This window comes from Lathyrus oleraceus, chromosome 4 (assembly GCF_024323335.1).
Source record: "Lathyrus oleraceus cultivar Zhongwan6 chromosome 4, CAAS_Psat_ZW6_1.0, whole genome shotgun sequence".
NCBI lineage: Eukaryota > Viridiplantae > Streptophyta > Magnoliopsida > Fabales > Fabaceae > Lathyrus > Lathyrus oleraceus.
This window is the reverse complement of record NC_066582.1, coordinates 486,256,363-486,276,708: the sequence shown is the minus strand read 5'-3', so window position 1 is coordinate 486,276,708 and position 20,346 is coordinate 486,256,363. Positions and strand designations below refer to the sequence as shown.

At 33.0% G+C, this 20,346-nt stretch overlaps 1 protein-coding gene and 1 pseudogene across 1 annotated transcript; both read left to right on the top strand.

The window, feature by feature from the left end:
- The first annotated feature begins 1,269 nt into the window (after nucleotides 1–1,269).
- Nucleotides 1,270–2,722, top strand: LOC127135679 (histidine-containing phosphotransfer protein 4). The gene is made up of 6 exons (XM_051062330.1): nucleotides 1,270–1,357; nucleotides 1,653–1,783; nucleotides 1,882–1,953; nucleotides 2,048–2,119; nucleotides 2,240–2,312; nucleotides 2,403–2,722. The coding sequence occupies exons 1-6, from the start codon at nucleotides 1,295–1,297 to the stop codon at nucleotides 2,424–2,426; spliced, it is 435 nt and encodes a 144-aa protein (XP_050918287.1). The 5' UTR covers nucleotides 1,270–1,294; the 3' UTR covers nucleotides 2,427–2,722.
- Nucleotides 2,723–10,115: 7,393 nt separating this feature from the next.
- Nucleotides 10,116–10,797, top strand: LOC127138131 (uncharacterized; annotated as a pseudogene).
- Nucleotides 10,798–20,346: the final 9,549 nt, after the last annotated feature.

The window sequence follows — 20,346 nt, the reverse complement described above, 5'->3', positions numbered from 1 at the left end:
CTATGACCATAAGGTTTTGGGTTGAGATGTGGTGTCTCCCTCTCTTATGGTCCTGGAGCATTAGTCTCATTGATGCTCCCGACTATCTCGGACTCCCCAACGCAAACAACACATTTATTTGTTTGCACCATTTGTCGTAATTCTTCACATCAGGATAGGTAAGTTTGTAGGAATTCTTTCATTAGAGATATAATTCATGTTGCACACTAGGTGTTTGGTGGATCGAACCATACTCCTGATGCCAAATGTTAGAACTTGGAACCACCCGGTAATAAAAAATGGAGTGATTGAGTGTGGAGAGGGAGAGAGTGAGAGACAATATAATTGAGGGTGAGAATTTGCATTAACATTGATTGTGATACTCATTGGATATTTGTACAAAATACAATGGATTGAGATAGAAGTAACAAAGCCTAAAAATTAAAATTAATTATCTGTAACCAGTTACGCAAAATCTGTAACCAATTACAACTATTTGCAAACTTAAAAACATAATAGTGATAATCGATTACTGCAAATATATAACCGGTTACACTCTCGATAGAATGACTTATTTTCAGCTTTATTAGTTTTTCTATATCGCTATAACCGGTTACAACACTTGAATTATTGATTTTTTCACAACAACAATATATATATATATATATATATATATATATATATATAATATATATATATATATATATATATATATATATATATATATATATATATATATATATATATATATATATATATATATATATATATATATATATATATATATATATTTGCTTTTCATTATACACCCACAATTATGCATTCGTCTAAGTAACAGCTACTGTTATGTTGTATTGATTATGAAAACTAGAGTTTACATTGTTACCTATGATGTGTAAATACCATGATGTAGATTAGAACATTCCTGATAAATGCTATCTTTCCACTTGTGTTGGTACGTACCAATAAACAATATCCAACATCAACTATGTAAAAACTATGATTGAAGAAGAATATAATATACTCTCCCATTAGTGATTGATGTATGAAAGTGGTCCTTTTCACTTGACATGCATAGAGATATTTCGCTCCCAAATGTCGAAAACATAATGCATGCAATGCAAAGCATTCGAATTTGCAACCAGCCCCACACCACTCTCAAAATATAAAAGTTAAACCTTTTCATTTGTCTCAAGCTTCTTACTTGTTAGTTTCTAGACACGTGTAACATCTTTTTTATGCTATAAAATCCACTTCTTTCTTCATATACTATCACCATCCAATTCAATCACAATATTTACCTCTTGTTTTTCAAATGGAGAGAAATAACCAATCTCAAAGCCAACTTATCACAATGAAACAATCTCTCTTTGATCAGGTAACCTCATAATATTGCTTCATACAATCTCCTTCTTATCAAACTTGTGCATCATCTTATTGATGATCAAATTTGAATTTAATCTAATTTAAATCTAATCAATATATATATATATATATATATATATATAATATATATATATATATATATATATATATATATAATATATATATATTATTATATATATATAATATATATATATATATATATATTTGAATGTATTCAAAATAGGTATACTACATTAAAATTCATCGTGTGTACACTATGTTTATTTTTTTCATTCTAAATGTCTCAGGGATTGCTTGATGAACAATTTATCCAACTAGAAGAACTACAAGACGATGCTAATCCTAACTTTGTCGAAGAAATTGTCACTCTTTACTACCATGATTCATTACGCCTTATTTCAAGCATAGAGCAAGCTTTGTAAGTTCATCAATTTCATTATTTTCATGATAAATTTTTCTTTTGATTTTACCATATGATTAAAATTGACCCATTTTTTGTGCAAATTATATATACAGAAAAGAGAGGAACATGTTGGATTTCAACAAATTGGACACCCTGATGCATCAGTTCACAGGAAGTAGTTCAAGGTAGATACATAAAATTGCCTAAAATAAAATAATAACAATTAATAATATTTTAATAATTATAATTCTCTAATTATTTAATTATAATTTGTTGCAGCATTGGAGCCAAAAAGGTGAAAGTAGAGTGCAATCTGTTTAGGGAATATTGTAGTGCAGGAAATATTGAAGGGTAAACTATTTTCTTCAATTTTTTTAAAAAATAAATAAATAAATTGATATTTTATTTATTCAATTTGTAAATTTTAGTATAATAAAAAAAAGATACTAGTATTCTTGTCTGAATATGCAGATGCATGAAGAGTTTTCATCAATTAAAAAAAGAATATGCTTCACTAAAAAAGAAACTTGAAGCTTATTTTCAGGTAACTGTATAATACTTTTATTATATTTTGACAAGATGTATTGTTAATTTGTTGTATATTAACTAAAGCTTATTTTCTCTTTTTATATAGTTGGCTAGGCAAGTTGGGCTCTAGAGACATAGTGTCACTCCAAGTAATGAAATATGCATATATGATATGATAAAGGCGAATGTAAATGGTGAATTTTGTAACAATATATGAAAAAAGAAAATATGTATTCACCACAAGAATAAGAATATGAAAGTGATGTGGGCCTATTTAAGATATTTTGTTTCCAAATATGTTTTGTTAGTTATACTTACAATCATGTTGTTCAACTTTTCTAAAAAAACAATATTAGGATGTTTGATGCTCAGGTATCTTTACAATTAGGACAAATTTGGGTGTTTGATGTTATAAGGTAGAGACATTTTGAGGTTGTGCAGAATAAACTAATGTAAGAGATTTAAAATTTGTCACAGATAAATCGTATGTGGGATTTAATGAAATGTTTATTATGATAAAATTGTAGTTAAATTTTTTTTTTTATTTTAGTGTTAAATAAGTTTATGGTCCTCCTAAATATATCAAATTTCGTTTTTAATCATTTAAAATATTTTCTTTAAAGAATAATCTTATTAAAAAATTTTATCCATAATTTTTGTCTTTAATACTAAAAATATCGTTAATTCAATCGTTAAATAATAAATCATCGTTAATTCAGTCGCTAAGTTGTATAAAATATCGCTAAATTGCAAGAGATATTAAAAGTATGGATGAAAATTTTTAAAAAAACCATTTTTTTTTTTAATTTAAAGGACTAAAAATGTAAATTAAAACATTTTTAAAAAGTCACAAAACATATTTAATTCTTTATTTTATCTTGTAATTAAACTGCTACAAGTTTTTGCATGGTTTTTAAAAAAACAATACAATTCATAGTATGTTGTCACACTAATCATTAAATTAACACAGAAATTTTATTATTTCCATTTGGAATTAAAAGATATACTATGTGTGGCACATTAAATGTATTTCAATCGAAAAAGGTATTTATTGTTGTGATACTTTCACATTCAATTGATCAATGAATGGAATAAATAAGAAGAAAGAATGATGTTGAGAGAATAAGAGAGAAGAAATACAAAGTGTGTGATAAGAATCAAAGTGTTTATTGAGTAACGATGTGATAGCAATCATTGGAGTAATTGGTTACTTATAAAGCAAGTGACTATTAATCAATGTTTTAAAAATTCAACCGAATATTAAATCTAAATCTAAGAAGTTTATAAGTTAATGTTTAACTCAATGTTTTAACATAAAAATTAAAAATTGAACAGTTGAAACTTTTAGTTTAAAATTCAATTGATAATATAAAATTAATTGTTAAATCTACGATCAGACTATTTGTTAAATAAATTAATAATATAAAATTAAATTTCATAGGTTATATAATAATTATATTATATTTACAATTTAATAAAATAAATATTTTAAAATTTCATAAAAAAACTTAATACACCAATGACAATAATACACATAATAATACAACATACTTCTACGGATAATTTTAACATTCATTTAAAAAAATTAAAAAAAAATAAAAATTATAATTAAACCAATTCAAATTCAAATTAAAATAATAAAATATAATATCTAAAATAAAATTTAAATAATTATGAATACATAAATTAAATATTATATCATTATTAAAAATAAAGAATACAATATATTTATTGAATAACACTAAGAAAATTCGAGTTGAACAACGACAAACAAGTCATAGTTGAATAACAACGAAAAATATTGAATTGAATGAAAATCAATATTGAGTTCGACAGTGTGACTATGTATGAAAGAGACGGAGTGATAATGATGGAGTGTGGTTAAAATAAAAACTATAACGAAGTGATAGAACTTAAAAGTTTGTATGAGAAAAAATTAGGAATTATATTTTGTGAATGGGAAATGTTATAAGTTTTGATATTGACATGTTAAATTTTTCAAGAATTTTTTTAGAAATTGTCAATTTGATTCATTTTTTGAATCATACGGTTTTATAAAATCGGCTCCGGTTCTTTGATTCGAACGGTTCAATCCGATTTTTTTGATTTTACTCCAATTTTAACTCATTAGTAGTTTTGAAAGGTTAACTAAATCATATTAACTCTGATTGATCCAACTGGTTGAATCGACCGATTCGATCTTATTTTTAAAATATTGATTTAACTAATTTAATTGTGGTTCATTCGGATAATAAATTAATTAATTAATTATCTTCTTGATTCCTTAACTTAATTCATAATTTTTATGTTGATATCTTATTTAATAAATGATATGTTTAAGTTCCTAAAAAAACATCTATGTTACATGTATGTTAAATTTTGCAATATTTATATGGCATTCAAGTTGACATATTTGGTCAAAGTAAGTCAATATTGGGGGATATAATGTGTCCATCTTCTTCCTCTGTTATCCATTGAACATAATAAACGTTATAAATTAATGTTTTAAAAATTGAGTTAAATTGGCTTATTCAATCGGTTGGATCGGAAATCGAAGATAAATTTGGTTGGATCAACCTTTCAAAATTGTTAGTGGGTTAAAATCGGAGTAAAACCGAAAACGACAGATTGAATCGTCCAAAATCATTCGAACCAAAGAATCAAATACAGTTTTGTAAAACCGGACGGTTCAAAAAAATGCATCAAATTAACCATTTTTTTTAATTTTTTTTCTTAATTCTAATATGTTAATATCAAAACTTAACATACATTCCCCAATCACAAAAAAAAAATCATATTTTTTTACAACCATACAAACTTCTAAATTTTGTCACTCCATTATAATTTTTCTTTCAACCACATTTCATCATCATCATAAAAGGGATGATTGTTTTATATCTTGTAATTGGCAAAAGTGATGGCTATTTATAATACAGAGGTGAAACTGGAACTCCAAATATTAAGGGAGTTCTTCCTTGAGACTAGGGATGGATAATCCACAGTCAGTTCCTATTAGATAGGGAACTAACTACTACTATTAAGCAATAAATAAATACAGTATTAGTTATAGTTATCTATTATGCCCCCGCAAAATTGGGTCACAGTCAACGACTCCAATTTTGTCTCTAAGATGTGTGAACCGACTACGATGTAACGGTTTTGTGAGAATATCTGCAAGTTGGTCCTTTGTAGAGATGTGAGAGATTGTAAGTTTTCCATTTTGAACTTGTTGCCGCACAAAATGATAGTCAAGTGCGATGTGCTTCATTCTTGAATGAAAAACTGGATTAGAACAGAGGTAAGTTGTACCAATATTATCACAGAAAATGGTAGGTATTTGAGATTGTATGCCAAGTTCACCCAAAAGATTTGAGAGCCACATGATTTCTGCTGTAGAATTGGCAGCAGACCTGTATTCTGCTTCTGTTGAGGATCTCGCGACTGTTCGTTGTCGTTTTGATAACCAAGAAACAGGATTACCACCGAGATAAATTATGTAGGCTGAAGTTGATGTTTTGTCATCATGATTACCACCCCAATCCGCATCGGTATATGCTTGTAATTTCAGATGAATTGGCTTCGTAAGTTTCAAGCCATGGTTGATAGTGAACTTGAGATACCGTAATACTCTTTTAAGTTGCTGAACATGCAATTCAGTTGGTTGATGCATGAATTGTGACAGTTTATTTACGGCAAACGATAGATCTGGCCTGGTTAATGTGATGTATTGAAGAGCTCCAATGATGCTACGAAACATTTTTGCGTCAGCAGGAGCTGATCCATCCTCTAACTTGAGGGGTGTAGTCATACACAATGGAGTTGTTGTAGTTTTAGCTCCTGCCATATTGAACTTATGGAATAGGTCTCTGATGTAACCATGTTGTGACAGAAACAAGCCAGTTTTGATTGGAATAAGTTATATACCAAGAAAATAATGTGGAAACCCAAGTTGTTTGAGAGAAAATTTTTTCGACAGCTCTGTCATGAACTGATTTAAGAATGAGGTGTTGTTACCTGTCAGCAGTAGATCATCAACATAGACGAGTAAGAAAGCACGGACACCGTATTTATTATAGATGAACAATGAGGGATCACTTAAGCTTGTGGAGAAACCAACTGAAATCACAAAGTTTTTAAGCGATTCATGCCACGCACGAGGAGCTTGTCTCAAACCATAAATGGCTTTTTGAAGTTTGCAAACATGATTTGGAAATTCTGAAAGGATGAAACCAGGAGGTTGTTGCATGTATACATTTTCAGATAATTTGCCTTGCAGAAACGCATTGTTAACATCCACTTTATGTAAACTCCACCCTTGTCCGAGTGCGATCGTGAGGACTACTTTAATTGTTTGAGGTTTTATAACGGGAGCAAAGGTTTCTTTGAAATCAAGACTCGGAGTTTGAGTGAATCCCTTTGCTACTAACCTGGCCTTATATCGTGCCACACTTCCATCCGGATTTCTTTTAATTCTGAACAACCACTTACAGCCGACCAAATTGGTATGTGTGTCTCGTAGAACTAAGGTCCAAGTGCCATTATTCATTAGTGCATTGAATTCTGCTGAGCATGCATCTCTCCAGTGTGATATTTTAAGAGCTTGAGTGATGGTGGACGGTTCAAGATTTTCTTGTAACTCATGTTTGGTGGCAACAAATGTTTTCTTTGGTTTGAAGATATTATGGTGCGATCTTGTAACAATAGGATCACGAACTGCAGGTTTAATGCATTCCGTATTAGGTGCATCATAGTTGTTGTTGGTGATAGAACATGTTTCTAAATTAGACTTTAATCGTGGAAGCTCACTGACCGGTACAGACGCTGAAGTTGACTCAGGAACAGATGACTGGATTGGTGATTGTGACTCGAGCATAGATGGTGCAGGTGTGGGGAATGGACTCGGAGCATTTTCCAATGACAATACAGGTGACTCAGGGAGCTGATAGCATGTGGGAGTTTGAGTTGGAACAGGTACAGCCGAGCAAATTGAACCAACTTGATCTTGTAGAGATGTTACTGGAGCAGTATTTGTGGGTTCACGTGGAACATTTATAATACTGTGAATGGGAGAATCAAATGTTGGAAGTGTTTGGACAGGTGATGGTGTTACTATTAAAAGAAGGATGACCTAACTTATGATGCCATGTAGATGCAGAATGGATGCTTGTATGCAATGCATGAGGTGTACGTGAAGGAATGATAGTCGCGGGTAAATGATATAGATTTTGTTTAAGAGGACCTTGGAGTAGAGCCTGACCCGAATTCAAGTCCTTGACAACAAAATGGTTTGGAAAAAATTCAACAGAACAAGTATTAGATTGACATAGTTTTGAAACAGATAATAAATTAGACTGGATTTTAGGAACACACAAGACTTGTTTGAGATAAAGGGGTTTAACAGGGGTGTGAATGATAGAGTTACCAGTATGAGTAATTTTCAAACCTGTTCCATCGCCGACAACGACCTGGTCTGCTCCAGGATATGAATTTGCTAACGTAAGTTGTTGTAGATCTTGTGAAATATGATGAGATGCTCCTGTATCCATTATCCAGCTGGGACTCTGGGTGGCAGTCTGATTCTGAGCCAGGTTTGCAGTCGGTTTAATGCCACGCCTTTTCTAAAAGCCCTTAATTCGGTAGCAGTTCTTCGCAACATGGCCTGGCTTGTCACAAAACTGACATACAATTTTGCTTTCACCAGTTCGTTAAGTAGGGGAGGAGTCGCGGTTGTTGTTGTTCCTGTATTAATCCGCTTTATTTCTTGTGACAACATTAGCAGTGGAAACAATATCAGCTGCCTCTTGCGCTGCACGATGATGGATGGTTTCAAAGTCCATAAGCTTTTCATGTAATTCAGCAAAAACAATTGGAGACTCTCTACTTCTAAGTGCAGCAGAAATTTCACGATACTCATCGGTCAAGCCATTGAGCGTGTGAATCACAAGATCAGTTTCATCAAGGGGGTGATCTATGATTGATAATTCATCTGAGATGGCTTTAATTCCTTGAAGGTATTTAGCCATGGATTGATTTCCTTTTTTGAAATTGGAAATTTTTTGTTTGAGTGTTATTACACGCACACGAGAGCGGCCAGCATACATGGTTTTCAGAATCTCCCATGCTTGATTGGAGGTTTTGACAGTGCCTAAGTGTGTGACCACTGTTGCAGCCACAGAGGTAATGATGCTATGTAGAATGAGTTGATCTTGTCGAACCCAATGTGTAAAGACTGGATTAACAGTCGTAGTATTATTCTCCAACACTTTTGATGGACATGGTTTACTTCCATCAACATAGCCCATGAGATCATAGCCTGTTAAGAGAGCCATGAACTGAATTCTCCAAGCGGAATAATTGTCTCCATCAAGCTTGATGCAGAGTTGAGATCCGGCATTCAAAACAATTAACTTGTCAGCCGGTGATGACATATTGGGTGTCCCTTGGGGAGTTTCAACATCAGAATCTGGTGATGCCATGAATGAAGGATCGAGAGAAAAAAACTTTTAAGTTAATTTGCTCTGATACCATAAAAGGGATGATTGTTTTATATCTTGTAATTGCCAAAAGTGATGGCTATTTATAATACATAGGTGAAACTGAAACTCCAAATATTAAGGGAGTTCTTCCTTGAGACTAGGGATGGATAATCCACAGTCAGTTCCTATTAGATAGGGAACTAACTACTACTATTAAGCAATAAATAAATACAGTATTAGTTATAGCTATTTATTACATCACACCGTCTTTTTTAAAAATAGTGATATTCAATATAATATTGATTGTCGTTCAAGTCAATATTGTTTGTTGTTGTCAATTAAGACTTGTTTGTCGTAGTTCAATTTAAATTCGTTTTTTTTTGTTGTTTAATGAAGTATAATGTATTATTTATTTTTAGTATTTTATCTTATTTAATTTTGATACTCTTAATTATTTGAACTTTATTTTAGTTAGTATATTCTATAATTTTAATTTTGGTTTGAATTAGTTTAACTTATTTTATTGTAATTCTTTAATTTAGTCAAATTATTCTTAAATGAAGGTTGAAATGAAGTGTAGAACTATGTTATGTTATTATATGTATTATTTTAATTTTGTTTTGTCTTTTTTAAAAAATGATTTTTATAGTGTTACATATTTTAGTGTAAAAAAAGTTTACAAAGAAATTTTTCATAAAAGCTTCAAATGAAAATTTGGTTTGAATAGTTATTTTTTAAATGTTATTTTAGTTATTTCATCATTTTATCGAAACTTTTTTTGGATATCAAATTTTCAAAAAATCACTTAAATTTGAAGCTATTTCAAATAGCTTTTCATAAAAATCATTTTTAAGATACAACTTTTTGAAAAAATTGTGATTTTGACTATGCTTTGATCTTCAATAATGTATATTTATGTTATAGAATGAACAATTCAATCTTTTAATTTATAAAAAACAAATTTAGAAAAACTTATAATATTTTTAAAAACATTTTTGTAGAATCCATTTTCAAAAATACAAAGAAAAAATCCATTTTTTAAAGCTAAAACAAACTGGCCCATTGTTGTATTAATTTTGTAATAGATTTTTGAAATATTTATTTTATTAAGTTGTGAACGTATGATTATGTGTGACATATCTATGAAATTTAGTTTTATATTACTACAATGGGCCAATCATACGTTCAATCGTGACATATACTATTTATTTTATTAAGTAGTATTAGTTTATTTAATAAACGGTTCAATCGTAAGTTTAATCGGTTGAACCAATTAAATCTTAAACCACAAGTTTTATCGGTTCAATCTCAGGTCTGGTTTTTAAAGCATTGCTACAAACAATATGCATCATGTCATCAAAGAAGTTCTCAATGAACCAAATTAAGTAATTCATATATGCTACCTCGAAAAACAACGCCAAAGGCTGCAACTCAAGGTGAATATTGACACCTATAGGAATCATAACCCTTTTTTATTCGATGTCTACTATGATCTTGCAAAATTTATTCGGGTCAACGATTGTCTTTTCAATTTATGGAGGACAAAAAACAAATGTATGAGGAGAATGAACCATTAATTGTTTCAAAGTTGTGTAAATTGGTTATGATGTTAAAGAATAAGGTTGTGAGTGCTGATAAGTTGGTTAATGTGAAGAGGGGGTTTCGTTTCCCTAACGATTTTTTAGTTGATTTAGTTCGTAAGCATCTAAAGTATTTTTGGTTAACTGGTTTACTTAGAGAGGGAAAATTGTTTCTTGAAATGGTTAATGGAACCTTGAGTTTGTAAAATATGCTACTGAAATGTTTCTTGAAATGGTTAATAGAACCTTGAGTTTGTAAAATATGCTACTGAAAAAGAGCTGAATAAGAAAGTATGGTTATTTAGATTGGGATTAAGCTAAATTTTAATGTAAAGCTTCAACCAGAGATTGTGTTGAAGACGGATATGAGAGAGTAGATTAGGGATTGTATTGAGCTTGATTATGTTCGTCGTATGAGGATGTTTCGAATTTGGAGCAAGAGTGATATGGATTGATCATGCTGTAAAATATCTTTAATAATGAAAATCTCATGGGACACTCCTTGGATTATGGACACATTGGATACTTGACACAAGTTTTGGGTCAAATTAAGATAAAATCTAGTGTGTTCTACTTTGATATTTTATCTATTTACTTTTTTGTTATTTTACTTTACCTATACTCATCACTTTCTCATATTCTTAAAATCAACCTTAAAATGATGTTGCTTTATACAGATTTAGAAATATTATATCACAATTAACTCATCTTCCCTCTTGTGTTTAAAGTCACTTGTTCAATAAGTGACATCATATTATAACTCATTTTAAAGACTAATCATCTCAAGAGATATGATGACTTCAAACACTTCTTTAAAATAGGACTTTCCATGAGCAAGCCTTCATTGTTCAATGATGAAAGATATTTAATATGAAACAAAAATGAATTTTTTTCTTAAAATTTTTTATTTTGATCTGTGTGATTTGATTATAAATGGTCCATTAATTCCCACTCATTTTATAAAGGAAAAAACCTAGATATAATTCTTTAGGTGTGGTTTTTATTATTTTCCGATGAAAATATGACAAGTGCACATTTTTATTAGAAATTAAGAGGAAATTGCATATGTGAATCAACTTAGAAATCTCTAGACCATTGAAGAAGAAAAAAGTGCAATATAATTTAAAAGTCAAATACTTAATAACTAACTCTTTAAAATCAATAGAGTATTATTATTTATCATCAAAATATGAGATATAAGTCATCTATGTGAATTTTATTTATTTCACATCGAGATATAAGCCGTATAGCTTAGACGTTGATTCTTTAGATAGTTAGTCAATATGAAAACAATAACAACCAACAACATATGAAACTATTATACCCACCTCCATAGATTCAATAGATTATTATCATAGATCCAACTCTAAAAAGTATTTTCTGCTATTAATTTAAATCTAAATATCATATTATGATTAATCAGATTATAATTAAGAACAATAGTAAATATAAATATTCATGAATAACTAATATTAATATATATATATATATATATATATATATATATATATATATATATATATATATATATATATAACTTCGTTATCAAAAAAATATACATAAGAATAAAAAAAATATTTAGCAATGATGAAATTTTGAAGTTACAAACAAAATTTAATTTGTGTTAAAAGTGACGGTTTTTAGAGATAAATGCTTCTTCCATCTTCAAATATTTTCATCTCTAAAATTGTGTTTAAATTTGTAAATTTGTAAATTACGAACACAACATTAGCGGGAAATATTTGTTTTCATGTCTAAGGTATTTTATATTTATGTTCGTCTTCATATGGCCAACTAAATCAAGAGAAAAATTAAAATATTGATAGAGACATAAGTTTTTCGTCTTTGAGTTATCATGCTTTTGTAATCCGTCTGTAAAACAATAATATTTTGAGATACATTTTTCTTTTATTTTTTTATTTATTATAATATTTTATTTTAAATTCACCTTAATCTAATGGCGTGTTTGTCTAATAGATTTAAATCTTATTCTTAAGAGTGTGAGGTTAAAAATCTCAAATTTTCAAGTTTGTTTCATTTTTTAACAAATTATATCTAAATACTTTTTGTTCACACGGATATGATTTACTCAAAAATTCTATTTTTTTTTATTCTTATATCAAAGAGTGGAACTTATTTTTTCTACGGAGATGAAATTAAATTTTGTTCTGTTAATTATCATAAACTATTATTTTATGATGGTCAACACTTGTCTTCCAATGGAGTCAAAAATACAACATTCATTTCTAAAGGTTTTATGAACAATAATTTGAAGACAAATGCATTTTCCACATCTGATATCGTCTCTGAACGGATCAGAGACAGAAATTGTACAATTTTGATATGGATTTGCTATATTTATATTCTCAATTTTTCTAGATGTGTAGTCCCAACCAAGAGATAAATAGTTACTAATGACAATCTTACAATACATAATGAGAAAATTACATATGATTTATACTAACTCAAGTCAATATACATATAAAAATATATTATAAATGTGATTAATTATCATATACTGTCAGTGTAAAAAGTTTTACATTGACGATGTATCATAATCATCCGTTTGTATTATTTTTTAAATAATTAAAATAAAAATTAAATATTTTAAATAAATCAATAATTGTGATTACCTGACAGTGTAAAAATTCTTTACACTGTAGGTGTATATCAATTAAATTCATTACAAATTAAACATTTATCAGGAATAGTAATCAAATTATAATACTAAAAGTTTAATCATATATTAATAGATCGGACTTATTAACACTTGCATTGAATAAATTCACTTACATGCGTAAAATTTAAATTGCTTCCATAACATTAGTAGCATTATGACCATATAAGATCATTTAAAGTTTACACACTAATTTCACACACCATATTCCATTGAAGAACATTTTTTAGTTCCAATAAAATAGCTACATATATTACAAATGTTAAATGAGTATTATCCAAGGAATGCAACATAAATTTTAAATAAAACAGGATTAAACCATGAATTTCATATGGGATGTGAATTTCATATAGTCACTTGAAGCTATATCATTTCAAGAATTTTATCCTGTCTTCAATAATTATAGTTTTAAAAAATTATCATACTCCACCTAATAAAGAATATACTTTATTTGAAGTTAAACCACTTCAAGAATTTTCACATGTCGAAAACCAGGTTACAACATTATGGTGAAACTTCCTTGTTGGCAGGAAGCTCTTTAACCACCGACATAATCTTGCCTCTTGTGTAATCTTGATTGTATCAGCACATATTTTACTTGAACTTTCCACATGTCAAAAAAAATTCTTCCATCAATGTCATACGGTGAACTGGACTTTTTGTGGTTTTAATCGCAATGTCGCGGTTAGCAAGAGTCGCCACCGACTTTTCTTTTATCCAATAAGGAAAGGTGGAAAAGAACAGGAAAAACCTTAATTTAGATTTTGGGTTCGGGAGGTACATTATACAAAGGGAAGGTGTTAGCACCCTTTGTATCCATGGTTATCCATGGGCTCTTAATTGCTCGATCACTTATATTATTTTTGTCTAAAAAAAAGTGTTTGTGAATTGTTTAGAAAAATTGTTTTGAAAAGAGAATTTAACTTTGTAATGATTCTTGTATGAATGTATACAAAGTGGTTATCCCGTTTTAGTTTTGAAAATTGTTTAGAAAAATATAACTCGGTAATGATTCTAGTATGAATGTATACCAAGTGGTGATTTTCTAAAGGCATTTTGAAAGGTGTGAGGTGCAAAAAAATGTTTTAAGTTGTGAGCCAGCAATTAAGAGTTATACCGACCCAAGGTCTTTACGGACATTTCCTATCCTTATGAGGGTAAAACTGTCCTTATTATTGAGAAATAAGTAGTTTTATCCTTTGGATGTAAAAGGGTCATCGTAGGGTCATCGATTGGTCATTGAAGGCAACAGTTACGAGGATACCTTAGCATTCGAAGGGACTATCATCTTTTAACCGTAGGCAACATCGGAGGGTCATCGAGGGACAAAGTTGTATATTCGAAGGCAACATCCGAGGGACTATAATTTATTTTATGATGATTTAACCGAAGGGTCTTTGCTAAGGGTATCCCCACGTTCGCGGGACATGACCGTAATATCGTAATCGTAAGGCAACAAAGAGAGGTCCAAGATCACTTATTCAAAGGCAAAGTTTTACAATTAATTATATAATTAGGATGAAACTCCACATTAAAATTATTAAAAATAATATATTAAAAAATTAATACATTAGAAATTAATACATTAAAAATTAATTTAGGGTGAAACTCCACAAGGGTATCCCACAAATAAAGTGGAATACCTAGCCAATAACCTTTTCCTGGGATATGTGAACCTTTTCGAAACTCAAAAAGAAACATGTCAGAATACCAAATCAGGGTGCAATCGAAGATTACACCGGAAAAATATCGCAACAGTAAATAGGATAGGATGAATAATGCATGGCTATGATAAAAACATAAAAAAAACATACTAGAAAAATCAGGTACTGTCTCGTTCGCCTCTGCCTCGCCGAGCGAAGGCCAGGCGAACGGCCACGGATTTTGAATTTGAAAACAGCCCCATGTTAGGAACTTTGAATTTTATGGCATTTTATCACAGGAATAACATGGTCAAACCTTCAGGGTATTCAGGCATATTTAAATTCCCATACGAAAGCAAATTATATATCAACATTTAATCATGATGCATTATATATGTAGATATGGCCAATTGAAAGTATAAACAATAGAGATACGCAAACCTGTTTGCCAATTCAAGGTTGAAGGGATTGACCACTTGTAGTATCGGAATAAGTTAGGCAGCGGGAATTGGACGGTGATGGCTTCGGTGCAGATGGGTTGCCTTCAGGGTTTCTTTACTCTGAATTCTCCGGGTAGGCAGGGTTCTTATGCCAAAGTTTCTATCCGTCCTTCTCTGTTCTCTCTCTTTCTTTTTCCTCAAGGTTTTGTTCCAAGGAAACCTCAGAGTGTTTTGCTTCTCTTCCTTCTTTCTCCCGTGAATCTCCCAGTGTAAACTCCAAGTCTGAAACTTCAAGTCCTTTCCTCTACTGAAACTTCAGTATTTATAGACTAATTTCGTGGGTAATGGGCTTGGAATGAGGGAGACCCAAGTCCAAAATAATTTGTTATATTTTATTTATATATTTATTTTAATTATTTAATTAATTAATTAATTAATTAATTAATTAATTAATTTTTTTTTTTTTTTCGTTTTTTTTTTTTTTTTTTTCAGGAAAAATGATGGGTAAATTTTGGGGTATGACAGCTGCCCCTGTTCAATATTCTTGAACCGAGAGAGTTAGGATGGCGTGTATGCCATTCGTGGTCTGGAGGTGGAAGATTATTGAACACTAGAATGCCCCAAAATTTGCACTTGAGAATCGACAGTTGGTCTTGATGGAGATGGGCTTAAAGATGCCATCCGGGAGGTTTGATGACGAAAGCTTCAGATCGAGCCGTACATTAGGCCAATTTGAAGACATGGGTGCCACACTGGGTCGTACATTAGACCGAATAATGAGTCATCCATTAGGCTGCCGACTTCGCTGGGGAGTCGGAGTGTGTCATATGCTGTTGGGGATAAAGGATCAGAATGGACCATACGCTAGATCGTATCTGAGTTGAAGAGGGAGCCGTCCGTTAGGCTGAATCTGATGATGAAAGGGGTAGTCGTACACTAGACTACACTTCAGAAATGTACCGTACACTAGGTAGCATCTGAGTAGTTGAGGATCCGAATGGGTCGTACGTTAGACCGCATTGGAGTTGCTGGAGCTCAGAATGGATCGTACATTAAATCGAATCTGAGTTGCAGAATGAGCCGTCCAGTAGGCTGAATCTGATGGTAGAAGGGAGTAGTCGTACACTAGACTATACTTCAGAAATGTACCGTACACTAGGTAGCATCTGAGTAAGGGAGTAGCCGTATACTAGACTACCATCCAGAAATGTACCTGTCCGAAGGTAGCATCTGGGAAAGGGAGTAGTCGTATACTGGACTACCATCCAGAAATGTACCTGTCCGAAGGTAGCATCTGGGAAAGGGAGTAGCCGTATACTAGACTACCATTCAGAAATGTACCTGTCCGAAGGTAGCATCTGAGAAAGGGAGCAGCCGTATACTGGACTACCATCCAGAAATGTACCTGTCCGAAGGTAGCATCTGGGAAAGGGAGCAGCCGTATACTGGACTACCATCCAGAAATGTACCTGTCCGAAGGTAGCATCTGGGGAAGGGAGTAGCCGTATACTAGACTACCATTCAGAAATGTACCTGTCCGAAGGTAGCATCTGAGTAAGGGAGTAGCTGTATACTGGACTACCATCCAGAAATGTACCTGTCCGAAGGTAGCATCTGGGAAAGGGAGTAGCCGTATACTAGACTACTATTCAGAAATGTACCTGTCCGAAGGTAGCATCTGAGTAAGGGAGTAGCTGTATACTGGACTACCATCCAGAAATGTACCTGTCCGAAGGTAGCATCTGGGAAAGGGAGCAGCCGTATACTAGACCACCATTCAGAAATGTACCTGTCCGAAGGTAGCATCTGAGAAAGGGAGTAGCCGTATACTAGACTACCATCCAGAAATGTACCTGTCCGAAGGTAGCATCTGGGAAAGGGAGTAGCCGTATACTGGACTACCATCCAGAAATGTACCTGTCTGAAGGTAGCATCTGGTCAGATGAAGGTCTAACTTGGTCGTGCATTAGACTGTACTTGAGTTGAAGAAGGTCAGAATGGATCGTACGCTAGATCGTATCTGAGTTGTTGAGGGTCAGAATGGATCGTCCGTTAGATCGTATCTGAGTTGAAGAAGGTCAGAATGGATCGTACGCTAGATCGTATCTGAGTTGTTGAAGGTCAGAATGGATCATACATTAGATCGTCTCTGAGTTGAAGAAGGTCAGAATGGATCGTACGCTAGATCGTATCTGAGTTGTTGAAGGTCAGAATGGATCATACATTAGATCGTCTCTGAGTTGTCGAAGGTCAGAATGGATCGTATGCTAGATCGTATCTGAGTTGAAGAAGTCATATGTTGAGCTGAATCAGAATGAACCGTATGTTAGGTTGTATCTGTATACGTTGTACTTGCAATAAATGTCTGGGATGGGCTTAAAGATGCCATCGCTAGGAGGATATCGAAGTGTTGTCAGAATGAATGTTCCCATGAATTGCATCTGGAATATGTATCTGAATCTTGTCTGTGATTGATAAAGGCGTCTGCCTGAATGAGCCTTTTACTTTGACTATATCAGGAGGATAATTAACCTGCAAAGAAAAGTTAGCTTTATGCCATGTCATGATGCATGAGATGTTTTATGCTTTCGAAAATAAATGCGAATGTTGTATGCATGCGTATGCTGTGAAATGATGTAATGAATGAGTTATGCGTATGAGAAGTTCTGCTTGGGGACTCTACTGGGGAAAATAAATCCCCATCTACTGATTGGAGATATTCGTGTTGAGGACCCTCTCTCGGCTGGGGGTTCTGATTTCTGTCTGATGGTAGAGATATTCAACAGAGCCTGGCTGGGGATGGATGAGATGATCAATCTGTCTGATGATGCCGACCTCTGTTGGGGAATAGCTGGCTGTGCCGGGGAATACTGCCAACTTCTTCTGGGGAAAAACAGGCTTGCTGGGGGAAGAGAATTGGTAGTGGATTCATTGGAAGCATGATTAGACCTTTTCCTTGATCCTGAAGTAGGGTAGTAATTGCTATTGCTATTCTATGTACGTATTTTTGATAAACATTGATCATATTCAAATGCACATATTAATTCAAATTAAATCAATGGACGTTTACGCAAACAAAACAGAAAAAGTAAAAACAAAAGTATCTTTTTTGAAAGAAGGTTGTATTGATTTTGAAAGGAGGCCTATAAACAGGCAATTTGTGTACAAGGAGACAGAAATCCTAGTAAGAGGAAATTGTCGAAAACAAAGAGATAGCTATGTGGAAGAAGTCCTATTGATTTTAAGCCTACTACTGTCATTATGTCTTCGAGCATCTCATCCCTTGCTGTCGGATAGAAGTGATTGGCTTGGTCAGTCCCTCGAACTTGGATGAAAGTTGACTGAGAACGGGACATAGTCATACGCTTTAATCCCTAATTTTTGCCTGGACCGCCTTTTCAGGTTTTCAGCCCACCAGGATACCCTTTTTTGCCCAAGCCACCTTTTCAGGTTTTCGACTTGCCGGGTGTACATTTTTTTATATATGTCCCTAATTTTTGCCCGAACCCTTTTGGTTCGTCGGGATGCCCTTACTTTTGCCTAGATACGTCGATCTAGCGGGTCTTTTTCATGCGTAGTATTTTTTTAACTATGTCCGCGTTCACGGGATGCGGGAAATCTTCGCCATCCACTGTAGCAAGTATCATGGCTCCAACGGAGAATACCTTCTTAACTACAAATGGCCCTTTGTACGTGGGAGTCCATTTGCCTCTGGGATCAGTTTGCGGTAGCACGATACGCTTGATTACCAAGTCGCCAATTTGATACACTTGTCGCTTGACCCTTTCGTTGAATGCCTGGGTCATGCGTTTCTGATATATCTGCCTATGACAAACAGCCGCGAGTCTCTTCAATCAAATTTATCTGATCGAGTCGAGTCTGAATCCGTTCCTCTTCATCTAAGCCTGCCTCTTTCATGATTCTTAGCGAGGGAATCTGAACTTCCACTGGTAAGATGGCTTCCATTCCATAGACTAAAGAGAACGGAGCTGCCCCTGTCGAAGTGCGTACTGAAGTGCGATAGTCATGAAAAGCAAATGGTAACATCTCATGCCAGTCTTTGTACATTACTGTCATCTTTTGTATAAGCTTCTGGACATTGTTAGCAGCCTCCACGGCGCCGTTCATCCTTGGCCGGTACGGAGAAGAATTAGAGTGTTTTATTTTGAACCGCGTGCAGAGTTCAGTAACCGTCTTGTTGTTCAAATTAGCACTATTATCAGTGATAACTCTTTCAGGAGACAACAAGTTTCTCGAATAGATATTTGATAGAACCCATCTTAGAAATCAATAAAGTGGTATGATTCAACATGTACTGTCTTAGTCGGCGAGCAGCCCAAGCCAAAGCGCAGCAAGCTTTCTCGAGCTATGAGTATCTTGTTTCACAGTCGGTACCTTTTGCTAAGGCGGTATATGGCATGCTCTTTTCGACCAGACTCGTCATGTTGCCCCAACACACCTCATTGGACGGTCAAATACATGATTAGAGGTCTTCCTTCAACTGGTGGTGTCAGAATTGGAGGTTCTTGGAGACACTTCTTGATTTTATCAAAAATTTCCTGACATTCATCATCTCTTGACTGTCCTCAGTAATTTGAAGATAGGTTTGCAAGTAGCAGTCAAGTAGGATATAAACCGGGCAATGTAATTCAAGTGCCCCAAGAGGCTTCTGACTTCTTTCTTGTCTACTTTTAGTACTCAGATCGACAGTTTCAATTGACTCCTCATGCGGCTGTATAGTCCTTTCTTCTTTCAGTAACAGTCTGGCAAGTTCTTCAGGTACTTCACAATCTTCCCCACTTCCATCTTCGGCTTGGTAGATCGGATTTTTGAAGTCATAATGAACAGTAGCAGAACTATTATCAACAGGATCCAGAGTGGATGTGGATACGCAATTTGTTACGTGAGTGTGTGCAAGAAAGCATAGCTTATTTGAAAAATGACAGGAAAGATAAAGAGCGCAATATTTGAATGCAAAAAGTCCATTGATTTATTGAATATGAATATGCTTATGAGAATGACAAAACATTTAACCAAATTTGATACATTGAATAAACAACAAACAATTACTCCTGACTAAAGGAAGTTGGAATAGTGTCTTCAGCCTTCCAATTATCCAAGTTGCAATCGCTATTCACATCTTCTACAGCGTTAACAGTCTTGTCATGATCGGGCATAGGAGCAGTGATGACATTAGGAATATCCAGAGGATCAAATTCAAATTCCCCAGCGTC

Bases quoted from the DNA above. Each gene is read 5' to 3' on its own strand.
- LOC127135679 (XM_051062330.1), top strand. From the start codon at position 1,295: ATGGAGAGAAATAACCAATCTCAAAGCCAACTTATCACAATGAAACAA. The intron at 1,784-1,881 runs GTAAGTTCATCA...TTATATATACAG, and splicing joins TCAAGCATAGAGCAAGCTTT to AAAAGAGAGGAACATGTTGG. The intron at 2,313-2,402 runs GTAACTGTATAA...CTTTTTATATAG, and splicing joins AACTTGAAGCTTATTTTCAG to TTGGCTAGGCAAGTTGGGCT.